Source organism: Eleutherodactylus coqui, chromosome 5, assembly GCF_035609145.1.
Source record: "Eleutherodactylus coqui strain aEleCoq1 chromosome 5, aEleCoq1.hap1, whole genome shotgun sequence".
Taxonomy (NCBI): domain Eukaryota; kingdom Metazoa; phylum Chordata; class Amphibia; order Anura; family Eleutherodactylidae; genus Eleutherodactylus; species Eleutherodactylus coqui.
The window spans coordinates 52,658,124-52,685,270 of NC_089841.1; the positions used below are offsets into that span (position 1 = coordinate 52,658,124).

Genomic DNA, 27,147 nt, shown 5'->3' on the forward strand with positions numbered 1-27,147 from the left:
CATTAAAAAGGTGGTCTGTCTAGAAAACCCATCTTCATACAACCCATTAGTGAATAGAGATGGGGGTCCTTTGCTCAGGACCTTCATCTATTGACCAGGGGGGACAGTAGTTAGGCCAGTTGCACACGACTGGATTTGCATTGTGGAATTCGCGATCGCCCCGTCCGGACAATCCGCATCTATTAGCAACAATAGAACATTTGCATGTCCGCTCACACAAGCAGACAGTGATGGCGTTTTCCGCTTGCGTAAAAAAACCCGCAGCATGTTCTATTTTTGCGAGGATTCCATGCAGACTGCTTCCATTATAGTCAATAGAAGCTGTCTGAAATGCGGCCCTTCCGCAATTGACATTGGGGAAAGGTCGCGTATTCTGCATCATCGCCTAGTGACGTCGCCGGAAAAGCAGGGATTTAAAAAAAAATCTGCACTGTGTATGACCGGCGGCGAGCCATCTGTACCATCCGCAATACATAGAAATACAGGTACGCCCGGACGCCAGCCAGGGACAGGGTCGGATTCCTCTGCAGCCGGCCCTATAATGAGCATCTTTCTCACTTTGCAGGACTGTCCTGTTCTGTATGACACAGACAACCCTTGGATGTGAAAGGACACTGTGTAATGCGTCACATTCCCTGTGGGGGCGCTGCAGAGAAATAGAACACTTACTGCCAGGTTTCCCCACAGATTACAGCTCACATGCACATCTATCTCCATATTAACAGTCTGTGAGCAAATCAAATGTGTAATCTGATCCCACAGCAAAATTGTCATCCATTGGTGACCTACTTCCTACTAAGAATTGGAAGACAGATGAAAAGGTGGGCGATTGGGCCGCACGGTGGCTCAGTGGTTAGCATTGTTGACTTGCTGTACTGGGGTGCTTTACATGGGCTTTTGGTTGCCAAAGTTATTGCGATTACAGGCAACTGTCTTTTTGTGCAAACATGGAACCTGAGAGGACAAGAAAGGGAGAATCACATGTTTTTACTGTGTTTGCGTAGTTTTCTTCCCACACTTCAAAAACATACTAATAGGTGAATGTAACATTTGTGAGCCGTAATGGGGACAGAACCCATAAGATCAAGTGATATAAAGTGTTGCAGAATATGTATGCACTATATAAATAAAGGGGATTATATTGTAGAATCAGACTACACGGGGTCTGTAGTCTGTTACCAAGGAAACACATAAATCTTCATCAGAGCTGTAGACACAAACTGATTGGAGATATATTAATTATACCTACTTGCAAAGTTGCTTCAACTTTTCTTTTTAGATGCCCTGGATCAATAAAAAGGTGATTGCAAACGCCGACCTTCTGTTTAATTTCAGCTTTTGAGCCAGAATTACCCTGTTCTTGTTGTATGCCCCTTTGCGGAACAGCATAACTTTTCACAGAAGGAACGGGTTGTACATTTGTTGCTTCGCTGCACATTAGAAACAGAAGTAAACTGTGAGATCGCTGTCCGGTTTATAAAATGCCAAGTTCTGTGCCGTCAGTCAAACACCACATGTAGCAAGGTCTGTTTTCAGTTTTCACTCTCTCCCTCTTATGTTTTGTACAACTTCCTCCTCTGCCAAGAATTATAACCTTCACGTACCGAGTGTTCAAAACACAAGACTTCATCTTCAAAGAACAAATTAAAATCGACTTCCTCAGACTGTGGATATTGCATCTCAGTCTTGGTTTTGGCCACCAATGTGCCAATGCCGACTATGGAAGAAATTAACAACTGAAGGGGTTTTCCATCCGCGGGATAGGTCAACAATAGCTAATCGATGGCAATGCTATGCCTGAAATGCCATACCGAGCCACTGCACAGAGCTATCTGCTCCATTTATGATGACAACGGCATGGCAAACACTGATTGGTTGGGTTCCTGGGTGTCAGACCTTCGCCAATCAACAGTTGATGACCTATCCTGTGGATAGGGGATAATTAGCTGATCGGTGGTGGCCTGACCACTGGAACCCCCACGTACTCCAAGAATGAGGGTGCAAAGGTACTTGGATCAATGAAGTGGCAGACGAGAATGTGTGCTATTGCTCCATTCATTTCAATGGGACTTGCAGAGGTAGCCAAGTACTGTACAAGCACTCAGCTATTTTGTAAATTCTCATTGAAATGAATGGAGTGGCGCTGCTAATGTTCCATTCATTTGGGAACCTCAGACCTCCTTTCTCAGGTTCAGTGGGTGTCCCAGCATCAGAGCTCCACAATCCTCTGGTTATCATCTGTCCTTTATTTAAAGGGACAATCCCCTTTAAATATCTATATCTATTAAATAGTAAATATATCATTACTAGGGATGGTTAGTTTTTTTCCTATTCTATGGATAGGGGATTCCATTTATTTAATGAGACAACCCCTGTAAAGGGTTTTTCTCCTTAGCAGACATTTATGGCATAAACTATTCACAGGACATGCTATTAATGTGTGAAAGGTATGGGTCCACCACCTATTGGCATAATTGGAGTCCCCAACCACCAATCTGTGAGTCATTGCATATCATCAAGAGTGGATATATCAATGGCAATACCAAGAGTAGTGTTGAGTGAACTGAACAAATAGAACCCTGTTTCGGGTTGAACTTTGCTAAATGTTCAGTTTGCACCGAACCCGAACTTCAGGTAGTTCATCCCAGTGATAATTGATCTCCTGTGGCTTAGTGGTTGTCATTCTTGCCTGGAGGTTCAAGGTTCAAATCTGACAGCATCTGCATGGAGTTTGTATGTCTTCTCTGTGTTTCATTATAACTCCATGCAGATGTTCCCATCGTGAGGATAGGTCATCAAAAGTTTTTTTCCTGGAAAACCCCTTTGAATAAAGGTGATTATTATGGAACACCGGGAGAATATATAAACTCTATTCAGATGTTATCAGATTTGAACCTATGACTCCAGTACTGCAAGACACTAGTGCTAAGGGCCCTTTCACACAGAATATCCTGTTGGGCGCAGATGCCCGAGAGGCCATCCAAGCGATGATCGTTCCTGCGCTTTTACAGAGGAACGAGCATCCCAGAGTGAATGGAGGCGTAGCGGGCCGGCTACGGTTCCGGCAGGGAAAATTAAGCACTGCAAAAGTTGTATTGAAACCATTGGGTTATCTGTGTAATCCAAGAATGTGTTGAGTCCTTCAAAGTGAGAGATGCTCTTCGTAGCCAGTTTTCTAAACCACATAGCCCTCTTTAAATGTCAGTATATAGAAACCCTAGTAAAATTAAGCTCACATGGTGCATAATTAATGTATAGACTAGGACTATAGATCTACTTATTAGCATGATTTGGCAGATTTCATGTTCTAAAGAACCCATCTGTGAACTTTATCGGTGGCCATATAGGTTGTCACCCGGCTTTCCCCAAAGTACACATCACTAAGAAATAGCTTAACAGAATTTTCTTTTTCCGTCTCTGGGTGCAACTCCCCTTTAAGCATTGGGATCACATTAGCCACGAGGGTGTGAACTTGTTAAATCTATTGGCATGGAGTTGGTGCTGAGGTCACTGCCTCCCACCAGTAATGTAATGAAGCAATAGGTCGCCTTGCAGACTTATTTTCTTCATCCTGAAGACGTAATTACTTCAGTCAATTCGGAGTAACTATATTATGTTTGATTTTGTTGACACTTCTTTTTTTCCATCTGTGCTTTCGGTCCCTGCAATTATATGTAGTCAGCTTGCCGGCTTTAGACCTATTCAATTATATCCGGGACCGGTTTGTTGGTGCATTCATTTATTTAAGACGGTGAACTTGTACACCTTCCATCTAGCTATATAGTGTAGATATTTGTGCTATTGGGAGAGTAGGTTCTTCTCATCCGGGATCGGGCATAGGACGCTTCCAGTCTTGATACTCATTCTCGTTTCTCTGCATCTTGTATGTAGGAACTCAATAGTAAGTCAGAGTAAACCTGCAGCAGAAAATGGTGCACCCATACCCATGAAATGGTCATCGTGCTTTAATCCCTAGTTGGGACAACCCTAGTGGTAGCCCAACGATCAGCTAATCACTATGGGTCTGGCTACGCATACCCCCATTAGTCAGTTATTATAACTGGATGCTATGGGCAGCTGCAGATTAAAATGAATTGATGACCATGTAATACAGGAGGTGTGGCTAATAGTAGGGGTCTTCTACAGGAACCTGCATCTCATTGGGGTGGCATAGGATAGGAGATGAAAGTCTGATTGATTGAAGGTCTCACTGCTGAGACCCCCACCAATCCAGAGAGCAGGGGTCCCATGTCCCCATCCCCTCCTCACTGCAGGCTCGCTGCACCCCTCACAATGAGGAGGAGATTGAATGGAGTGACAGTTTTGCATGCGCAGTGCCATTCATCTTCAATAGGACTGCTGGAGATCGCCAAGCGTTTGTACTTGGTTATTTCCGTCAGCCCCGTTGAATTTAATGGAGCAGCATCAGAAATGTGCGACCATGCCTCCACTCAATGTCCAAAAGTATATGGAACCATTGAGAACAAATAAGGGGGGGCCTCAAAATGAAGACACCAGAGAAATCAGTAGTGACATGACTGTAAATGTATGCAGCCAATTCTGTTGGTCAAAGGACGTGAGACGTCTTCTTTAGAGGGGTTTTCCTGGACCTCACTATTGATGATCTCAGGATAGCTCATCAGCAGTTGATCAGTGAGTGTTTCACTTGGGATCCCCGATGACCGATCAGCTGATTGAAGAGGCAGCAGCACACGGTGAGCGCTGCGACTTCTTCTCAGGAATGTTACATCACTTTCATCAATCACAAGGCCTGAGGACAGCTCGGTCCCATTACAGTGAATGAAACTGAGCTGCAATCCAAAGGCATAGCTTCTATACAATGTCCATCATTGTGCCTGTTATACACTGAAATGTTAGCATTATTCAGTTGAGTGCTTATTGGGGATGCGGACTGATATACTGGTAAATGGCAATCACTCTAAAGTGCTGTGGAAAATGTTGGCGGACCAGTCTAGACAGATGGTAGTGCCCCTATCGGGGAACTCTGAGAATGGCTATCCGAACATAACTTTGACTCAGATTTGCTGCTTGATCTTAACTATATTATGAAATCACAACTCAACCTCAAGCTGGTTTTCGAACTGATGGATGAGCGGAACCAGGTGACAACCACGACTATGTTTTGCTAAGGCAATGGGGTGACAGTAAGCCTTAAGCCAAAACCAGGGCAGTCCACAATGTACACTTGGTGTGAAGGCACACCCCCCAATAACCTGTAGGGCATTTTTCAAACTTGACTTTCAGAGAGCACACAAAACACCTTTTCTCTTTGTCCCGATTTGCGCAACCTGACCTCCCACAGGAATACACACATAGGACAACCAAATGTGCCAATGCTGCTCAGTCACCTGATTCTGCCCGTCCAATCAGCTGGCTTGACACTTGAACAAAAGCATTACAATAAACAGCCTAGTTTACCATTTGGCCATTAAGTTGTTCTAATACCTATTAGCAGGGCCCGGATACCACAACTGTATGTAGAGGGGCTATGCCTCTACACCACTATACAAGCAATGGGCGGTAAATAAAATAAATGCCCCTCGCTATCATCTTCCATGTGCAGCTCTTATATGACAGCGGGGCCTTCCAATGTCCTTGGGCACAAGGTCCTGGGGCAAATATGTCATCCATTCCTTCATTAGCTATGTTAACGAGAAAGGGGGAGTTCTGCGTGTTTGCACTAAACTTTGACTACAACTTTTTGGCAACTTTTTTTTCTTCAAGTCTTAAAGGATTTACAGACTCTTGTTGCTGAACCTTTTGGCTTCGTCAGGGCGCTGAAGAATTCAGCAGTGAATTTAAATGAGTTTCTTTAAGTAGATGGGTCAGATGTCTATTATCAATACAGTGGGGCTCGATGGGATTCTTAATTAAAGCCAACAGCAGATTAGTTTGAAGCTTTAATTAAAAATGCACATTGTCAGAAAACCTCATTCACACGAAGTCAGAAGTTGTGTTTCATTTTATTTTTTATTTTTTTTTTAGATGTAGAAGACAGAAGTAGCTCAGGTTCCTGGGGGAGCAGCGCACATCCGAGCCCGTCCCGAGTAAGTACCAGCATGCGTCTCACTCAGTATGGAGAGTCATAATCATGATGCATAAATGCCTCCGTTGTGTTCAATGTTAATGTTCTGTCCATTTACGAAAACCATTTTTTTAATATTAAAATGGGCTTCCGGAATTAGAAAAACAGCTTTCTTCCCGAACAGTGCCCCACTCATCTATGGGTTGTGTTTGGTATTACAACTTAGCTAAATTGAAGTGAATGGGGCTGATTTGCCATGACTGCAGTTCTGCATTGGGTAATGAGTCAATGATCTATTTTTTTCAGCCTTATGAGCTACTAATTAGTTAGTAATGGAACAAATCACAAATCACAGAGCAACTTTTGAATATTGCAACTAGCTAAACTTTTTACTATGCTACAAGTGGAAGATCCACCTAGGTTGGGAGAAGTTATATCAAGGGGTTGCCCAGTTTTAAACTATTGATGGTCTAGCCGTAAGTTAGGTCATTAATAGTAGATATATGTGGGTTTGTTGCCCGGGTCCCTGATGATGGGTAGTTTTCTTGGGTGGTGTGCTTGTGTGCTGAACTGATTTCTGCAGGATGCAGACAGCTCCATTCGTACTGCCATGGCTTGGTATTGCAGGCAAAGTTCCTATTCATTTCAATTGGAACCTGTCCTGCAGTACCAAGGCTGGCCACTGCAGTAAGAATGGAACTGTCTGCTTCCTGCTGAAATCAGCTCAGCACACAAATGCAACAGCCCAGCAAACAGTTGATCGGTGGGTCACTGAACCCCCATTGATCTATTATGGTAGCCTACCCTAAGGTTATTCCAAGATAGACTTTTATCACTTATGCACAGGATCAGTGATAAAAGTTTGATTGGTGGGGGTCTCACTAGTGAGAACACTCTCCTACTCCCTGCACACCCTCCCTCTCTCCATGACAAGAGCTTGAATGGAGTGGCAGCTGAGCATGAACAGTGCCACTCCATTAATTTCAGTGGAGCTGACGGAAATAGCAGAATGCTTGTAATTGACTATCCTTAGCAGCCCTATGAAAATGAAAGGAGCGGCACTGAGCATGCACACGGCTGCCACTCCATTCTAGCTTCTCCTCAATGCATTGAGGAAGAAAAGGGAGCACAGGGCGCCCTTTCTTGGGATTGGTGGGGTCCTCTCCTGTGGATAATAGTCGATCTTGGGAATACCGCTTTAACACACTGCCACTTTGTATGGTCTTGGTGGGCCTACTGTTCTTCCAGACACAGTGCCACACCTGTCCATGGAGGGTATTGCAGTTCAGCTCTGTTGGCGTGCAATTTTTCAGTCACCCTTGATGATCTCCCCCCTACTTAATATATATGCTTTTTAAAGGGGTTTTACCACTGTAAGAAATAATGGCATATTGTTGGGATCAATCGGTGAGAGTCTGACTACTAGAACCCTCACCGATCCTCAATATGAAGGGGCTACAGTACTAGTTAAAGGGCTTGTCCGGTTAGAAAATCACTTTTTAAATTCAGACCCCAATCACTTAAAATAACAAAACAAATATGTACTTGCCCGTCCTCAGCCCCGGTGATCCCGCGCTGCAGCTCTGTGATTCTCTTGGTCTCTGTTGACAGCGGAAGTCAGGTGACCGCTGTCTGCCAATTAGAGGCTGCAGTATCACTGGAACTCCTGACATCATGGCACCTAAGATGTGAGCGCTGATGCTAGGAGAACAGGCGGTGATGTCTCTGATTGGCAGGTTGCGATCACTTGACTTCCGCTGACAACAGAGGCTTGGAGTAAGAGTACCCGTTTTAAGTGATTTGGCTCTAAATGTAAAAAGTTATTTTCTAACCTGACAAACCCTGTGACCATTGCAGTTGCATTACATATTTTCTCCACACATTGGCGCTACGACTACCATTTATGTGAATACAGCTGCATAGTATCTGTGATGAAGGAACATTTATTCTTCATTTCTGGGATCAGTGAGGGTCCCAGAGGCCGTACCCCGCTCCCCAATATCAGTGAGAATACCCCATTACAGAGCATCTGTCACCTGGCGTTGCTCTATATTTTAGTACATGTATATGAATGGAGGAGTCAGTAGGTACACAGATATCCACTAATTGACCTCCGCAAGGACATCATTGGTGGTAGTGGGAGGGATTTACTGTACCACATACAGGTAAGGTCATTACTGACCCCATCACCCAACATCAGCACCAAACCTCAAAAAGCCTATTCTACTGGTAGATTTTGCAGCAGATTTGCCATAAATTGTATCTTCTACACTAAAAGGGGGGAAATCCGCTGTGAAAATCTGTAGGAAAAATTGACATGCTCCAGATTCCAGAATTCGCACCGCAGGTCAATTTCCATGCAGAAATTTTGCGCAGCCTGTGTTTGAGATTTGTGTTTACCAAAATGTTTTTGATTTTAGAAAGGTCAAAGCAGATTTTGACCCTCATGTGGTACCAGTTTCGAAGTGCAATGAACAAAGCTAGGGTCAAGTAGAACTCATGGTACCACACAAGGGTAAAAGTCCCAACCCCTTTGCTGCTGCTATATTCTGCTGCGTATAGACAAATCTGCAGCATTCCCATTATGTGTGGACCTACAGTAATGCTTTTGTGCCTGAATGGATCAAATCCTCCTGTCATATGCCACAATTCAGGGGACAGGCCCGGAAGAGGATTTCATAGCAATCCACATAAATGGGTTACTACTTTTCTTGTGCTCTATGAGCATATGGACACTATGGAGGGTGGCCTGCCACCATGGATCCCCACTTTATGAACCAGAACAGATAGCCAATAGCTCAATGGGACCATGTATTAGGGTACGATTCTATGTAACAGTCACTACATGGCTGGCTATCCCCTCGGTTGCAGCAGCAATGCAGTAGAGAGCCCCCCCGGTGATGCAAGTCTATGATTGCTAGTGAATTTAAAGGGGTTCTGCAGTACTTTTACTATTAATTAGCTATCTTCAGCATAGCCCATCAATAGTTGATCAGCAGGGGTCTTCCACTTGGGAATCACGCTGATTAGCTGATTCCTGGCACCGCTTTTAGCGTGTGTACAGGGTTAACCCTATTGTTTGCTGACTTTGCATGTTTGAGAACTTTGGGCTCTGCTCTGATGCAGTAACCAGGACCATTAGCTCCACCCTAGATTACATGACTACCAGGGAGTAGGCAACCAAGAACAGGGCTGGTTCCGGCCCACCTTCCAGGATCATTAGGAACATTCTCAGGCATCTACTATATAAAGGAAAGGGCTGCATCACAGCTCCTGGGCAGAGCAGCTGCACACAGACAGAGCCACCAGCAAGGACTCTTAAAGTGGCCGAGGGCTACCCTAGGCTGTATCCCAATGCTGGAGTCCTGTCAGCAGAGGACCTGAGAAACAGGTCTCCTGTACCCAGAGAGACCGCCAGCGAGCCCTGATGACCCGGGGCAGAAGATGACTCCACCCCATGAGTGAGCCTCAATGACCTGGGGGCCAAAGTGGATGACAGCCTAATGGATTCTGAGCAGCATATGCCAACTCTCCTGGGACTGCATTTTGTTAAATCGCTCGCCAGGGTGGGAATCACAGACCAATGGACTGAGTTAACGTGGGTGTGGTTTAATAAGGAGCCATAGTGGAGTGACTGCAAGGCTTTGCAGAATGCTTATTATGTTAGGTGGTTATAATTTACAATGTAAGATGTCATAGGAAATGTTTATGATGCAGGATTTAATGGTGCAGCAAGGTACGGGATAATGTGGAGCATGTAGTATGTAGAGCTGGATGTGACGCAGGAGTGAAGCCACAAGTTATTTATATGGAAAATAAACCTGTAAAGAAATTATATTTACTATGTATTAGCATTCTGTGTGAAAGGACACAGCTTTTACAGGGCATGACAGGTGACACTACAGTTAGGCCTCGGTCACACGATCGTTGTTTTGCACACGCGTTCCCATTGCTTTCAATAGGGCTGCCGCTGCTGGCGGCCCCATTGAGAGCAATGGGATGCCGGCAACCCTTGCAGTGATTTTCAGGAAAGGGCTTTAAATATAAGCTCTTTCCTGAAAAATCATCCCTAGCTTGTGTAAAAAAATAATATATGTATATATATATACTCACCTCTCCGCCGCTGTTGGGGCTTGGCGTGTCTAGTCACTTGTCTCGCCAGCACTGTACTAAAGCTCTTTCAGCAGGCGGGTATTTTAAATCCCTGTCATTCATTGAATGACAGCTGAGTACTGCCTGTGATTGGTCCCAACACTCAGCCATTCATTGAATTTAATGAATGGCTGAGTGCTGCCTGTGATTGGCTGAACATTCAGGCAATCAGATGCAGCCCTTAAATCCCCGTCTGCTGCAAGAGCTTCAGTACAGTGCTGGTGAGCCAAGCGACTAGACGCGCCAGGCCCCGACAGTGGCGAAGAGGTGAGTATGTATGTATGTATATATATATAAATATATATACTTTTTTTTTTTTACACAAGCTAGGGAAGATTTTCAGCAGCGGCAGCCCCATTGAAGGCGATGGGAGAATATTGAGTTCCTTTGCCATCTGTGGCAGGGGATTCTTTACTCCCCATGGGGAGTGCCATCGACACTGAACACTGTGACTGTGGGTTTTTCCCAAAAACTGAGTGGAATTATGAGGACTTGCTCATCTAATCACTCCTCTACAACATTTAACCCCAGAGATGCTACAGTCATTGTTCACCGTGGCATCTAAACATTTTGACAAAAAAAAAAAGTGAATATTTCTTCTCCTTACACAAGGCTTTAAATATAAAAAAAACTTACACATAATTAGTATGGCCATAACCATAACAATCCGTAATATAAAATATTATGTTACAATTACATTATTTATCAAGCACAATTAATTCCATTAAGAAAAATCCAAACTAGCCGTTTTCTGAACATCTCACTTCCCCAAAACAGGAATAAAAAATACTAAAAAAATTTGTATATACCTCAAAATGGTACTAATAAAAACTACAAGTCATCCCACAAAAAACAGGCCTAATAAAGCTCTGTCAACTGAAACATAAAAATGCTGTGGTCCTGGCATGTGGCGCCGCAGGAAAAATATTTTTGTAAAAAAAAAAGAAATGTGTTTAGATTGGAAAAAGTGGTGAAGCATAATAAAACCTCTATAAATGTGGTATTTTTATAATCATAATGACTCATTGAATAAAGGCAACATAATATTTATACCACAGTGCCATAAAAATGTATCGCAAATATCAGTGGTAGAATTGATTTTTTTTCTATTGCCCTCAGCAGAAAAAAAATAATAAAAATATTCAATACATTAAATGTACTGACAATTGGATCCTATAAAACCTATCCTAGATACAGCCATATTGATGAAAAAATCTAAAAGTTATGACCGCTGGAACACGAAAGGGGAAGCAATTTACTGGCTCTTAAGGCTAAAATTACTTATGTTACTAAGGGGTTAAAAATGCACCAAATTAAATCTACAATACAAAAGCGACATTTTCGGAATGTTTTTTCCAATTTTAGCGAGACTGTTTGGGAGTTAAGGGAGGCCATGAGACATGTGCCTTGCTGTGGCCAACTATGAAAAGGTGCGAGGAGATGTACGCACCAGCGAGTTCCACCAGATGATGCAAACAAAGTAAAATACGGATGTGTTATGTCATGATGTCACAAGTCATTGCCTAATCCTTTGCAATCCAATTTTGGATTCAGGGTTTCCTAGGGGGCTTTCTCTGTTGGCCATTATACAATGGCGCCATGTGCTGGCTAGAGCCAGTACTGCGGTGTGTGACATGCTGGAGAGGCCCCTGACAACAGAGCGGCCTATAATCTACAGTAAGAATACCCTGCTGGACGTCTTCCGACATCGGAGCTGTACGGCCTTCAATCAGAATGTCTTTAGACGTCAGACAGTGGATTGGAAAGGGTTAAAGTTTAAGTATCTGAACCCTCTTATGGAGTGATTTATGTTAAATAATCCTATTGTTCAGTAAAAGTTTTTTTAAATGTGCTGCCTGTGTCTGCCATCACTGAACCATCACATAACCCGCAACATGGTCGCATACCAGCCGCTCATTACATGTGGACAGTGCTGGAAGGAGAAAGCACGGTCAACATTGCAGCAGCCAAGTTTGGTACAGCAGGAACAGCTCCTATTGAATCATTCATTGGGAGCTGTGCCTGTATTACCAAATGGACCACTGCAGTATGGACAGCGCTATCTGCTTCCAGCATTGTCCACAGCGGTGCTAGGACTCAGCTGATCAGCGGAGATCATGAGCGGCAGACAGCTGCCAATCAGCGATGACTTCTGCTGAGGAGAGTTCGTCAATAATAAAAGTTCTGCAGAACTCCTTTAGGTGTTCACTGGCTGTAGATTGTTAAAGGGGTTTACCAGGACTAAACTATCGATGACCTATCCTCACACTGGGTCATCAATTGTTGATCGTGGGGGTCCATCGCTCTCGATCCCCGATCTGATTGAAGAGGCCACGGCACTCCAGACTTCTCTTAGGCCAGTGACGTCACGTTCATTTGTCCTGTGGCCTCAGAGCACCTTGTCCCATTCAAGTGAATGGGACAGAGCTATGATGCTAGACACAACCGCTATACAATGAACGGTGCTGTGTCTGGTACGGACAGAAGTGAGAGTGGTACTCACCTGAGCGCTGCTATCACTTCAGTCAGCAGATCGACAGGGATAATGATCAACGGACCCCACCAATCCATTGCTGAACCATCCTGAGGATGGGTCAACAATAGTCTAGTGCTGAACCCCTTTAATGGATGTGCAGTTTCAGTGAACCCTAAATTCATTAGCACGCCTTGCATTGCTGCTACAATCAAGATGTGGACTGGTGGCACAGCACCCGCTATATGCCACCCTACGTATATACGCACAAGAGATCCCCCTGTTCATAGGGGGCTAGCAGAGCTAGACTTTTGGTGATCCATCACCAGTACGACTTTATTTCAAGGAGTTCACAATTTTTACCAAAATGCACGTCAAACTCGTATTCACCGTCTTTCTCACTGTGAGGCTACTTAACTCCCCGCAATGAGGAGGAGACTGCATGGAGTGCTGGTCATACAAGCACACTAGCTCTCCATTCATTTGCAGTGGGACTGCAAAGATACCGGAGCAGCACCCACTTGGCTATTTCCATCAGCCCCATTGAAATGAATGGAGGGCTGACCGTGCATGCTCGGCCAGCGCTACCTTCATGCTGACATCACTGTGGGGGTATAAGCGACCCCTACAGTGACAGTGGCAGAATAGGACACGGGAGTCCCGTTTTGCAAATCAATGGAGGTCTCAGTGATAATACCCCCACTGATCAGCAAGTTATCCTCTATTCTGTGGATAGGGTAAAAGTTGCATTTGTGGTACAACCCCTTTAAAATGCAACCTTTAACCGCAACTAATTCAACTCCATCTATACAAAATTGTGTCACGCATGAAACCTCCAACCTATTTAAAAGAAATGTAGTGTCTTCAGTCCCTTTCATGCCACAACGTTGCACAGGAGCCCAGTAGGGTTAATGGAACATCTTATCTGGGAAGGTGCAGTTTGGTCCTATATGTTTTAGACTCCGTGGAGTCAGGCAGCCATTCAACGAAGCAGAAATCTTAAAGGAAAGCAGCATGTTTACTTGGGCAGAACGTCGGGGGTCATCGTGAAATGACTGTATTTTGTGTTTTCCTAAAGGCACACATGACATATGGTTGCTTTGAGTCAAACCATAAGTCTGGGTTCTGTTATGACTTCCTTTGATCTTGTGATAGCATCTGATACCTGCCCACTCGTTTTTACTGGTAACAGTAGTTTAGAAGAAAAAACCCTCCACGCCGTATCTCATTGATGTGACATCTGTGTTATAGCATTCAGGGGTATCAGTCATGCAGAGCCGTGCATTTATAATACAGTTTATCTTCTGAAGGTGCAGCCCCACATAAAAGCACAAGACTGGAACCATAGGAATAAAATAAGTCATGTTATAATAGCCAGGAATCCAGTGTTCTGCAATATGAGTCTCTCTACGAATCTCATTTTACAGCTTTAAGCTACTGATAAACATTAGAAGTTCATCCGCGGTTGTCTTTCTTGCTCCACCAATTAACAAGCATGGTTGGTTCTCTCCAATCTACATGTAAAGGCCCTTTCACACTAAATGATTATCTCTGGTGTTCTCAACTTGTATCCAGTGAGCGATTATCGCTCCTATGTGAAAGCACAGGAACGAAGAACATTAGGACAACTGTTGGGCGCTATAGGGTGTCCTGTGGAAGATGGGACGGTATCAGTCATTCAGAGTGTGAGAACATGTAGGTTCACCAGCACAAACTCTTCACGTTGCATTATTTTTATTAATCACAACTGCATTGTATAAGAATTATTTGGCCCGCCTAGCATGACCTTTATGTAGAAAAACACAGTCCTTAATTCATCCCTTCCCTTCTTTTGTTTTGGAGACTAAATAAAGTCTAAATGACCTAAACATAGCAAGGAGGAGTGTAGGGTTAGACTAAGGTTCCTCGGTCCCATCGGAGGAAATTATTCCGCAGGCCCACCCTACAGCTATACAGAACAAGAACATCTCCTCTTTCAATTTCATCACAATCTATTCATTGCACACGTAAGTCATATGAAGAGAGACTAAAGGTTTTTCGACAAGAGCGTTAAGGGGTAGTTGTCTTCTGATGGGCATAGAGGCTGAGCTAGCCAACAAAGGTTCCAGAGGATCCTCCTGTGGGCCCAGCCCTGATGGACCACAAAGATCCAGGAGAAGACAACCCCATTTGGAGCCAACTTTGGAGCAATCACTTCCCACTAGGTTCTCTATCTTATTGATGATATGTCCTGTGTATACATTGATAGCAAAAAAGATCATGCAGTTATTAGTAGATGTATAGATGGAGAATGGATCTCAGAATAATCTCCTCTAATGGGCCTAAGGGTCTAAAGTCCAACATTTGGCAGGGCTCCATTATCATGCCAGAAAAAAGTTATAGACCCTAAAGTCATTTGATCATTTCTACTGTTAGGGAATGTCAACTGTTGAGATTCAGGGGCACTATTAAGGCCAATGAATCTGGGGATCTCAACTGATGACCACATTAGTTGTCACACAGCATTTCACGTTAGCAAATATAACTAAGGGATGAAAGGTGATATCTGAATAACATAAGACCAACACTTAATAGATCAAAGATTCTGGTATGAAAACTATACCTGAGCCAACTATGTAACTTGTGACTCCACATGCATCGTGCTATGCTCTCTGAACATATCAATCCTTTATAAAGTATGATTGCGTATGCTAAATGGCCACTTTATTAGAGCCTCCCATCTAGTAGCACGTTGGACCTCCTTTGGCCTTTAGAATGGCAGAATTAATTAAATATTCCACTAGGTATGGAAATATGTAGTTATGGGGGAATATTGGCCCATGTGGACAAGTGAGATTATTGTAGTCGTCACAAATTAGATGAAGATGCTGACATGTTCTGATCAGCTGATGGGAAGGGGTCATCGATTCATGCTGCTTGTGCCAAATTCTCATCAGCATGGTGCAGCAGAAATCTGAATTCATCTGACCCCGTTTGCCAGTTGTTTATGTCCACAGTATCCGCTTTTGCTGGAAGATTTCACTTGATCACACCATTCTCGGTATGCACCGCTGCACAAGAAAACCCCATGTGGTTGGAAGTGAAATTCTGGTCCCAACTTGGCTAGCATTGATGACCAGACCTCGCTGGATTTTCCCATCTAATGTGGATTCACAGTGAAACCGTTCCACGGAAAAATTGATAACGTGACTTTATTTTGCACTCTGGGGTCACGGCTCTAATTTCCATACAGGAAGCTCCAATTCTAAACATGACCATTCGGTTTACATATATACATTATATCATATTAGCTCCTGCTGAGCACCATTCTTTTTAATAATCAGGGTTTGGAGTCCAGTTGTAATTTTCGACCGGTAATACTACCACTGGAGGTGGATAACTGATTGAAGGTTATATGAAGTTGCAGCCTACAGAATAACTAATTTCAGGGTGCAAGAAAGCTCCACTGGTCCTAAACACAATTGTGTTATTGTACTAGTTTGGGCCTGAAGATGGCGAGCCAGCCACGCCGTGATCGAAATGGTTGTCACACTTTGGGATAACTGCGGAAAAAACGGTTGCATGATGATGATGATGGTTCTTTTGACCTAACAATTACATTACAGCAATATTAGGTTCCATCATTATCTATGATGTTTGAGAAATAATGGGTTACACGGATTAAAGATGAATTGCCTTTGCCCTTTATTCTCGTCTGCACCCACCATGAGACTCCATTTTTGCCTAGAACTCCTTTGTCTTGCGTCCATAGTACCTAGCTAACTGCATCTGTATTGCATGCAACCGTTCCTGTATTTGTCATCTGCTGATGAGCTAACGTCCTTGTCCGCAACCTTCCCCCTTCGTCCCTTCTGCCCGGTCTCATGATAACATTCCTCAGCGTTCCATCTTGTTCATCCCTTTCACTTCTCATAACAACAAATGTATCCGCTCCCAAGGATGTTCTTAAAAGAGAAATTCATGGAATGAGGCAGTTAAACATTATGGCACTACAGGGGATGCGGCTAAGCCACGTTATTTACACCATCTTTCAGCAAACCGTACAAGCTGACATTTTGTGAGGTCTGCAGGGTCCTGTGTGTAAATAATGCAGCTTTTCCTCAATGCCTGCCATATTACAATATGGTTAGAAAAGACATATGGCTCCATTCCAAACGGTGGTTGACCAGGGCCTAGCCACTTGCTTAAAGGGGAAGTGTACCTAAAATGTATATTCCAAGGAATCCTATAGAAATGTCTGAAGATAACATAGATGAAGCTTTTAACTCTCCGACCCAGGAAGGAATTTTTTTCGGTTAAATTGGTAAAAATTTGCTTTTACCACATTGGGGTTTTTTTTGCCTTCCTCTGGATCAACATTTAGGTGGTAATAGGCTGAACTGAATGGCCATAAGTCTTTTTTCGGCCTTACACACTACTTACTATGACCTCCTCCCCAACGTAGGCAAATATATTTTAAGTGCAGTCCCCTTCAAGCAGTCGATCAGCATCATGGTGAATATATATATTGATCAGTATTGAAGTCTTCTCAGTACTAATGACACTTCCTTCTTCCTTCTGCCCTTCAGAAGCTGTCATGCAGTGTACAAGCCAGTGTTCATCCCCCCCGGAGGTGGCTGCATGTATGTTAACCCGCTTCTATATTTTGCATTGTATTATGAGACTAATGCATGAACAGTTTGATTGCTTATTAAATGCCGCTATTTAAATTGCTCTTATTCTTTTTTGTTCACTATGTATGTTCGGTGTGTGTCTGTGTGTGTAGTATAGGAAAGTTATGAGATATGACATGTCTAAGAATGAAACTCCGATAGTTACGTCTATAGGGAACTGAGACTTGTAGATTACAGCTTCCTACAAAGACCCAAGGGGCCAGGAGATGACTTGTCCTGAGAATGTTGTGTAACATTAAGCGTTACTGATATCATTTATATATATATATACAATGATTGAGTCACATGACTCCAGGGACATTTTTGTAGCTCATTCACAATGGTTGTGGCAATTTTTGAGGGATTTAGCCAACAGGGCAAACATCAATTCCTCCCAAACATCAAATAATGCTGATAATGGTAATAATAATTGTATGCAATTAAATTGATGTAAAAGTGGTTCTCATGGGTAAATCCATAAGGCCTCGTTCACATGGGCGACAAAGTTGCGCGATTTTGTAGCGTTGCTACAATCCAACAAATTTTGCATGTGTGTGAAGCCCATGCTTTCCTCTGGGTTAATTCACACCTGCGATATTTTGTAGCATGCAACAACCCGACACAAAAACCTTGCAGGTCCCGCGATATGCCCACGACTCATGAGGTTTTGTAGCCCATGTTTCCCTATGGAGCCTTCCTCTCTCTTGCATCACATCATCAAAGCCATAACGAAAGCCCTGGCTGCAGGAAAAAATAAAAAAAACAGTATACATCACCTTAGAAGCGCTGTCAGCCTGGCTGCGTCTTCTCCCCGGCAGTATTCTCCTTCATCTCTTCTGTCTAGGGATTTAAAAAGCCCTGCCTCTTGGAAGCGCTGCCTCTGATTGACTAAGTGTCAGCCAATCACAGCCAGTCCTTCCAGGAGGCGGGGATTTTTCCATCCCAGGCCAGAAGAGATGAAAAAGACCAGTGCCAGGAACCGGGGAGAAGATGCAGTGGAGCCAGGCAGTACTTCTAGGTGAAGTATAGTTTTTTGTAAATGTTTTTCTGCAGTTAGGGCTTATTTGCAGGGTAGGGTTTACATTTCAAGCCCCTCACCACCACCCAATAATCCTTGTATGTGATGCTACAAAGTCGCATGACTTTGTAGTGCCTCATGCGACTTTGTAGCGCTACAAAATCATGGTATTGCCACAAGAAGACACAGCGATATTGCACGAAGCAGCAATGCTATATCGATGCGATTTTCTCGCAGCGATGCTGTGTCACCTGTGTGAAGAAGGCCTAAGATTCATCTTCAAACCAAAATTTAAATAAAGCTCACTTTTCCTGATTTAGCTTGTTCAGACCTCAGACCAGTTTCCCAAATTCATATGGACCTCAAATCAATTCAGACCTTGGACTTAAACCCTTAAGTTATTCATACTCTAGACTTGTGATGAGTGAACTTTTAAAAAATTTTGTTTGTCCTGTTTGCCAAACTTGCTAAACGTTTGCTTCGGACCGAATTATTGCAAAACATACTGAACCAAAAGTTCATCAAAACATTAAAACGGGTGTATACCACTGTATTAGAGCCATAGAAGTCCTGCGTAAAACTGCGGGAGTGTTATACATGGCTATTATTGCTCTTAGACAGTGTTATACACCAGTTTTACAGGCTAGTGATGAGTGAACCAAACCAGTAGAACCCAGTTTCAAGTAAAACTTTGCTAAAAGCTCAGTTCAGGTTCATGCCAAACTAAACTTTTAGCAAAGTTTGACCCAGAACAGGATTCTACTGGTTCAGTTCCATCAACATTACTCCAGACTCCTAAATTCGTTCATATCCTGGCCTGGACCCAATAAATGAATACCCTATATAGAACCCCTAAATTAATTCAAACCTTAGACCAGACCCCAAAATTGATCTAGACTGCAGACCCATAAATTCAACCAGACCCCTTAAATTCATTGACACCCCAGACTCCTGGTATCCTACTTTCCCTAAATCCATTTGCAGGCTTAGGCCTAAAGCAATGATGCTCAGAACATGGCAGATGGGCCCATGTGATTTGATCAAAATATGCATTAAGAACATTACATTTTTATGCGGTTAGTATAGGTAACAATTATGCTGTTTTATTCAGATATTAGGTGTAAGAGTGCTGAAGTGTGGGTTTCTGAAACCCTAAATTAATTCAGACCTCAGTACAGACCCTAGATTTGTTCACACCCAAGTTCCAACACCTAAATGTATTCAGGGCAATAATCCCATTCAGACCTCTGACCAGACTCATAAATTTATTTAGACTCCGAACCAGACCAATAAGTTTATATGGACCCGAGATCGGACTCCCGAATTCATTTAGACCTCGAACTAAAACCCTAAATTAATTCAGAACCTAGACCAGACCCTGAATTCTAGGGCTGTGGAGTAGGTAAGCCAAACCTCGAACTCCTCAATTCTCTCAGATTCCGACTCTGAATCCATCATATATGACTTTAAGTGGTACATTTACTGTATTAAAATGGTAACATTAGGCTTTTCATCACCATTATTATAAAATAATCGCGCTACATCGTACATTACAAATCATAGTTTTTGATAAATAGGGGCTTAGATGAATAGAAACATATATTTATGGAGCGTTGCAAAACATTTCTAAATTCCTATGAAGGAAATATGCAACAAATTCTGCATTGAATTAACTATACCATATTGATAATATATATTTTTTTCCTATAAGCCAGAGAGGCGTAACTTGAAGCTCCTGGGCCCCAATGCAAAACCTGTAACAGGGCCCCCAACTATAATGCTCTATTCATAGTACTGGGCTCCCTATATGGAGAAGAGAGGCCTTATGGGCCCCCTAAGGCTCCTGGGTACAGGGTGCAACCGCATCCGCTGCATCCTCTATAGTTACGCCCCTGAGTCAGAGTCCGTACATTTCTACTGACTCCGACTCCCCAAAAATGGGTTCTGACTCCAACTCCACAGCCCTGCTAAATTCATTCACACTCCTATCCAAACCACTACATTTTGTCATTAAAAAAAATAAATCAATACTTACCTATTCCTCCCCAGGCAGTCTTCTTACCGCATCTTCTCCTCCCCGATCTTCTCCAGTCCCTTGGGTCACAGCACCTCCAGCTGGATCCTCTTCTTCCTGTGACGTTACGTGCATTCTCAGCAGTGTCCTTCTTGCAGATCAGTGAACACTACGTGAATAGTGATGTAGCATTCGCTGCCTAGCAGGGAATGCCCATGCTGAGCTATTGCCACGACTGCACATGCGCACTGTCTCGCAGCAATAGTATATGAACACTCGCAGTGAGTGAGCGAGCATGCGCAGTCTCGGCAATAGCCCGGCATAATAGGATTCGGCCTTCCCTGTCAGGTAGTGACCGTTAGGTCTCTAGTGACATAGTGTACAAAGACCTGCAGGAAGCAGAATGCAGAGAATGTACACTACATAGCAGGAAGAAGCGGATTCGGCTGGCTGGAGGTGCGGTGACCTTGGGGACTGTAGGAGCCAGGAGAAGATCTGGACGGAGAAGATGAGGAATAGGTAAGTATAGGATTTTTTTTTTTTAAATGACCCCTTTAAACCACACCCTTAACCCTTTAGTGACCAGCCCATAGCTGGGCTTTAATCCCCGAGGACGTAAAAGCACGCTCCCTCTGGGGATTAAAACCCTTCAGGTTCTGGACGTGACAGCTCCATGCTGTCAGTTACCAGAGGTAGCCGACATCCTGGAGCAGTCATCCCGGGCCACTGGTTCACCCCCCCCCCCCCCCCCACAGTCACGTGATCGCCAGTATCCACCAGATACCGGCAATCGCGTTAAAGTCAATGAGAAGTAAATAAAAGATAACGTTTCAGCTCCCCTTACGGATCGTTTCAACTCCCATGAGAATACTCACCCCTGTCCTCCGCGATGTCCGGTAGCAATCTCGTCCTGACGTCAGCATCTGCGCGCCCAACTGCATTACGTTACGCGCAGAGGTCCGGGAGGCCCGTAAAATTTGAAAAACCCCTGCTCCTGGCTAGTATGAGTAGCCGAGAGTAGGGGGCTGTCACTGGGAGCTGCTGTATGTTGCCAAAATGGCGGACGCAAGCACAGAAGCTGGAGAGGGCCTGGGAAATTTAAAATCTCATTGCTCCTGTCTGCTAAATGTAGCCGAGAGCTTGGAGCAATAACCGAGGGCCACAGTGAGTGGTCCCCGGTCACGTGATTGCCGTTATCCAATTGATAATGGCGATCACGTAAAAGTTAAAAGACAGTTAAAGTTTGATGCTCTTTTCGGTTCTGTCCCTGTTGTGCATCCAGACAAAAGATTAGGGCCACAATGGGTATGTTTCTGAACACAGGACAAATGGAGGAATCCATTTTGGGGTAAAAGTCTTCATTCATATGTGTGCTGTACAAAAAAAACTGTTTTTAAAATGACACAATTGCCAAAAAAATATTTTCCTTCTGCTTTGCTTTGATTCATTCAAAAACTGTGGGGTCAAAATACACAGTACATCCCTAGATTCATTCGTTAAGGGGTCTAGTTTTCAAAATGGGGTCATTTGTGGGGGTCCTCTGTCGTTTTGGCCGCTCAAGGACTCCACAAGTGGGCAATGCGGCCTAAAAGGCCTTCAAGCAAAATGTCTGTTCTGAAAGCCACTGGTTGCTCCTTTTGGTTTGGGCCCCATTGTGCATACAGACATAAGATTAGGGCCACAATGGATATGTTTCTGAACACGGGACAAACAGGGGGATCCATTTTAGCGTGAAAGTCTTCATTCATATGTGTGCTGTACAAAAAAACTGTTTTTAAAATGACATAATTGCTAAAAAATAAAAATCTTAATTTTTTCCCTCCTGCATTGCTTAGATTCATTCAAAAACTGTGGGGTCAAAATCGTACACCCCTAGATGAATTAGTTAAGGGGTCTAGTTTCCAAAATGAGGTCATTTGTGAGGGTTCTCTATCGTTTTGGCCGCTCAAGGACTCTACAAGTGAGCAATGGGGCCTAAATCACCTTCAAGCAAAATTTCTGATCTGAAAGCCACCCGCTGCTCCTTTCGGTTTGGGCCCTGTTGTGTATACACACAGAGGACTAGGGCCACAATGGGTATGTTTATGAACACGGGACAAACAGGCGATCAATTTTGAGGTGCAAATCCTCATTTTCATGTGCATTATAGAAAAAAGTCCTGTCTTTAAAATGGCATATTTGCAAAAATTATTTTTTCTCCTCTAAATTTCATTAATTCCTGAAAAGAAACTGTGGGGTCAAAATACTCCTGACCCCCCTCAGTGAATACATTAAGGGGTGTAGTTTTTAAAATGTGGTCATTTGTGGGGGGATCTATCATTCTGACACCTATGAGCCTTTGCAATCTTGGCTTGGTGCAGGAAAACAAAGTGTTCCTCAAAATGTTAATAATCAATGTTAAATTTGTACGTCTCTTGAATGGTTTAAAAAAAAAGTTTTTCCAATGTGCCTCCAGAATAAAGTAAACAGATGGAAATATGTATCTTATAAAAAATCTCTATATTATGTTTGCAAATATTTGAGATATTGCAGTTGAAAATGTAAAAAAATAACGATTTTAAAATTTTTTTCAATGCTTTTAATAAATATACACAAATTATATCGGACTATTTTCACCACCTAAATGAAGTACAACATGTGGCGAAAAAACAATGTCAGAATCACTTGGATATGCAAAACCTTTACGGAGTTATTCTATGTTAAAGTGACACGTCAGATTTCCAAAATTCGGCCTGGTCATTAAGGCGCAAACAGGCTTGGTCACTAATGGCTCAGTCAGATAGGCATTTGTTTGCTGCACATGTTTTAACACAAAAAAGCAAACCCACAAAAATTTGCGGGACCAAAGCAGGCGTAACGCTGCTAAAAACACACTTGGCCGCGTTTAAAATTTGCACATAAAGTGCGCTGCCCGCTATCCCCTGCTGCGGCTGACAGCTGGAGCAGAGGATTCCTTGGATATGAAACCCCTGTCACATCCAGGGGTTTCACCTTGTGGTCATTGGGGCTGGCGGCAGCAGCACCGACTCCATTGAGAACATACAGTGAAGATCGCGATCCTCTGGCACAGCTGTGTTTCACATCCAAGAAATCCTGAATGCTGCAGTTACTTACGTTTTAAAATCCGCTGCCCTATATTTACCTGTGCAAATTTTTGTGTGCAGTTAAAAATCGGACATGTGACCGCTGCCATTGAAAAGCATTGGTTCTAATAGATGTGGATCGCAAACGCAAAAAACGTCTGTCTGACTGAGCCTTAAGGGGTTAAATGCATTTAGACCTCGGATCAGACTCCACATCAAAATTAATTTAGACCACAGACCAGACTCCTAAATTAATTTGGACCTCAGACTGAATACCATACCCTAACAAGACCCTGAATTCATTTACACCCCAACCCATTCTCCTAAAAATATTTCGACCACTAAATTAATTCAGACCCCAGATCAGACCAAAATATACAGACTCCTGACCAAAACAAAAGTTTAGACCCCAAAATTAATCAGACCCCAGACTAGACCAAAAAATTCAGACCCCAGACTGGTCTCCAATGTACTTACCACTCCTAGTTCTGCTTCGATTTTGGTCCACCAGCTTGCTCAAGTTTAGCTTCTCTGGTTATTGCTTCCAAAAAACAATCTGCACAGAGCTGGACCTCCTCCAAGCAGCTGTCCAGCATCAAAGTGATTCTATCCCATTCCCGAGGAATCAGCACCCAAGCGGCTGCGCCCTCGAACCAGCGGTGGAGACAGCATGGCTATGATTTCCAACTATTTATACCTTGGTCACAAATTGATGTCATACAAATCCACAGAAACATTACCCGTTCCTCTTATGACATAGTGTCCAACCTTATTGATGTCATCTATTGCTATTTAATGATGTCATCATCAATCCCAATGATTTCACCCAAACTACCAATAGGTCATGAAATACTGCATTTTGAGAAGGTTATCGCACTGGGAGAAAACCATGAGGGGAATGTATTAAAACACTTGCACCAGTTATCTGGCGTGAAAAAGCTGCACATTTTGGCACATGGTTATTGGTGAAAAAAAAACCTTTTTCACTTTTGCACCACATGACATTTTTCAAAAGAGCGGGTAGGGCTTAGATAGAGGTGTGTGGCCCCCTGGGCCCCAACAGATTTACTAGAATTGACACCAGCTTCTGCTATAAATAATAGCAAAGTTCTACTCCAACTCACAACTGGTGTAGATTTTGATAAGTGGCTCACAAGCAGCCCAGGATGCACCAATTGCACCTTTTAATTCATTTGGCGCAAGTTTTAAATAAGAAATTTAAAATTTGACCCCACTGGGTTCATGCATAATGTTTATCTGTGGTGCAAAGCTCTTCTCTCATCCTGCGACCAGAACCACATTTCCCCTGTAGGTGCTGTCTATCTAATGCGTGGATACTCTGAGACTGTCAGAGTGGGAGTTCTAGCACAGCCAGAGGCGTAACTTGAAGCTCCTGGGCCCCAATGCAAAACCTGTAACGGGGCCCCCAACTATAATGCTTTATTCATAGTACTGGGCTCCCTATATGGAGAAGAGAGGCCTTATGGGCCCCCTAAGGCTCCTGGGCCCGGGTGCAACTGCATCCTCTGCATCCTCTATAGTTACGCCCCTGAGCACAGCACTTGGCTCTATTAGCCCCATACACTTTAAATGGGGCTTCAGAATGCATGTGGAGACTGCTGTTCCATTTAACCTCTTAAGCACATGGCCTATTTTGGCCCTAATTTTTGGGGATTTTTGGCTCCACTTTTCAAAAGCCATAATCTTTTACTTTCCTGTTGACACATTAATATGAAGGCTTGTTTTTTGTGTGGCGAGCTGTAGTTTTTATTGTTAACATTTTTTGGGTGCATATACTGTATTGTATAACTTCTGTAAAAATTTTTGGAGGGCAGGAAGAAAAAAACATCAGTTTTGTCATTGTTTTATTGAAATTTTATTTACAGTATTAATTATACAGCATAAATGACCTGATACATTTTTTCTGAAGGTCAGTATGATACCAAAATTATATAGATTTTTCCCCCCACTTTTATATACAATAAAAACCTTTTTTGGAAATTATTGTTTGCATCTCTGCATTCCAAGTCCCATAATTTTTTTTTATTTTTCCATTGACAGAGCTCTGTGAGCTCTCTGCATTGTGTGACGAGCTGTTGTTTCTATTAGTACCATATTTTTTGGTCACTTTTATTTTTAGTATATTTTTTGGGGAGGTAAAGTGAACATTTGGGCTACATTTTTTAGGGGCTTGTTTACAGTTTTTGCCGTGCAGGATAGACAGTGTGTTCAATTTATTGTACAGGTCATTAATGATACAATACCAAATATGTGTTTTGGTTTTTTTTCCTTTTTATTTTGGCACTATTTTTATTAATGGTTTTACATTTTTTATATCCGGAAAAGCTATGATCGCTAAAGAAATGCATAATCGCTTACAATGACGATCACTGGCCACGGCAGGCGCAGACACCGTTGTCTGTCATCCAGCTGCCATGCCAACCCACTGGCCCTCAAGATTACATAGCAAAGGGCCGAAGACATCACAGATGGAGCGCGCTCCCTCTGTCAACCCTTTATATGCCGCCATCCACATTGATTGCCGCATGTAAGGGTTCTCACCTATGCTGCATGTAATCGGTGTTCTCACCTATGCCCAATGTTGTAGTGCGAAGCCAGCTGTCAGTCACATGCTGCAGGACGGTGCAGGCTTACTCCAGAGCTGTCCACAGGACATACACTTATGTCCTGTTGTGTTAAGTACCCTAAGCCTAGGATGTGGTGTTATGGGTGTTAAACTCCACTTCACCTCCATGGTGAGGAGAAATGGGGGACTAGGGATCCCAGTCCTAATGATCATGGGGTCCCCCAGTGACCATACATCCTGCGAATAGGTCAAAAATGTTTTTAGAGTGATTACCCCTGTAATAGAGCAAGTAGTCCTCTGTTGTGTGCAGTTCCATTCCATTGCAATAGTCACTCTCCGTTGCCCCCTTAAGGACAGATCCTCTCTTGTTCGTTATTATGGGGGTTTTTTCAACTTTAATTACTATATCTGATTAGACCGGTATAAATGTTTTTTTATTTTTTTTTTTCATAACAATTTGAACCAAATTTCTCTTGTTCTTCATTTCTGATAGAATAAATGGAAAATCAATCTATTGAGCTGCGATCAGATTATCTAGCCTCCATTTTGTTTTGGCTGGCGAATGAATTCCCAGTGTTCTGATCCTGCCATCAATGTTTATAGTGGGGGAAGCCTCTTTAAAAATAATGCCCCCTCACACCCACCAAAAAATAATATATTTGTACTACATATAGTTTAAAGGGACCCAGTCCCCAGGTTTGCCCCTCTGAACCCTTTGCACCACTACTGTTATCAGTTAGTGATGAAGTTTTCTAACTATTTTTCTTTTACTGTCCATAAGCCCAGCCCACCTGTAGAAATACACTTTATTAGAACTTCTGCACTGTATGGTGATTGAGTCCAAACAGTTCAATTCAGTCCTCCCTGTAAAAAGGCACTTTTCCTGATGACGTAGATGACGCATCGACAAGCCACTCCAAATCTCACACATGCGCCGCGCATCTTGGGAGCAGCGCATGCGCAATTGGTTTTCCCCGTTGTCAGCTTTCACTGTGCATGCGCTGCTCCCAGGATGTGCGGCACAAGCCATTTGTAATGACTTGTAGATGTCGTAGAGCCATCATCCATACCAATACAGAGGCGAAGGAGACATGTTTAGAGAGCTTTATTATTGACTGATAT

The 27,147-nt window shown here is 43.2% G+C and overlaps 1 protein-coding gene across 6 annotated transcripts in view; it reads left to right on the forward strand.

The window, feature by feature from the left end:
* Positions 1–27,147, forward strand: part of TCF4 (transcription factor 4) — a 428,999-nt gene that overhangs the window by 105,815 nt on the left and 296,037 nt on the right. For 4 of the 6 annotated variants that reach the window (XM_066602510.1, XM_066602505.1, XM_066602506.1 and 1 more), the window contains exons 3-4: positions 6,007–6,068; positions 17,240–17,293. In XM_066602510.1, the coding sequence (XP_066458607.1) occupies positions 6,007–6,068; positions 17,240–17,293 (116 nt within the window). The remainder of the gene's footprint in view (positions 1–6,006; positions 6,069–17,239; positions 17,294–27,147) is intronic. The other 2 variants (XM_066602507.1, XM_066602508.1) reach the window with 1 other exon arrangement.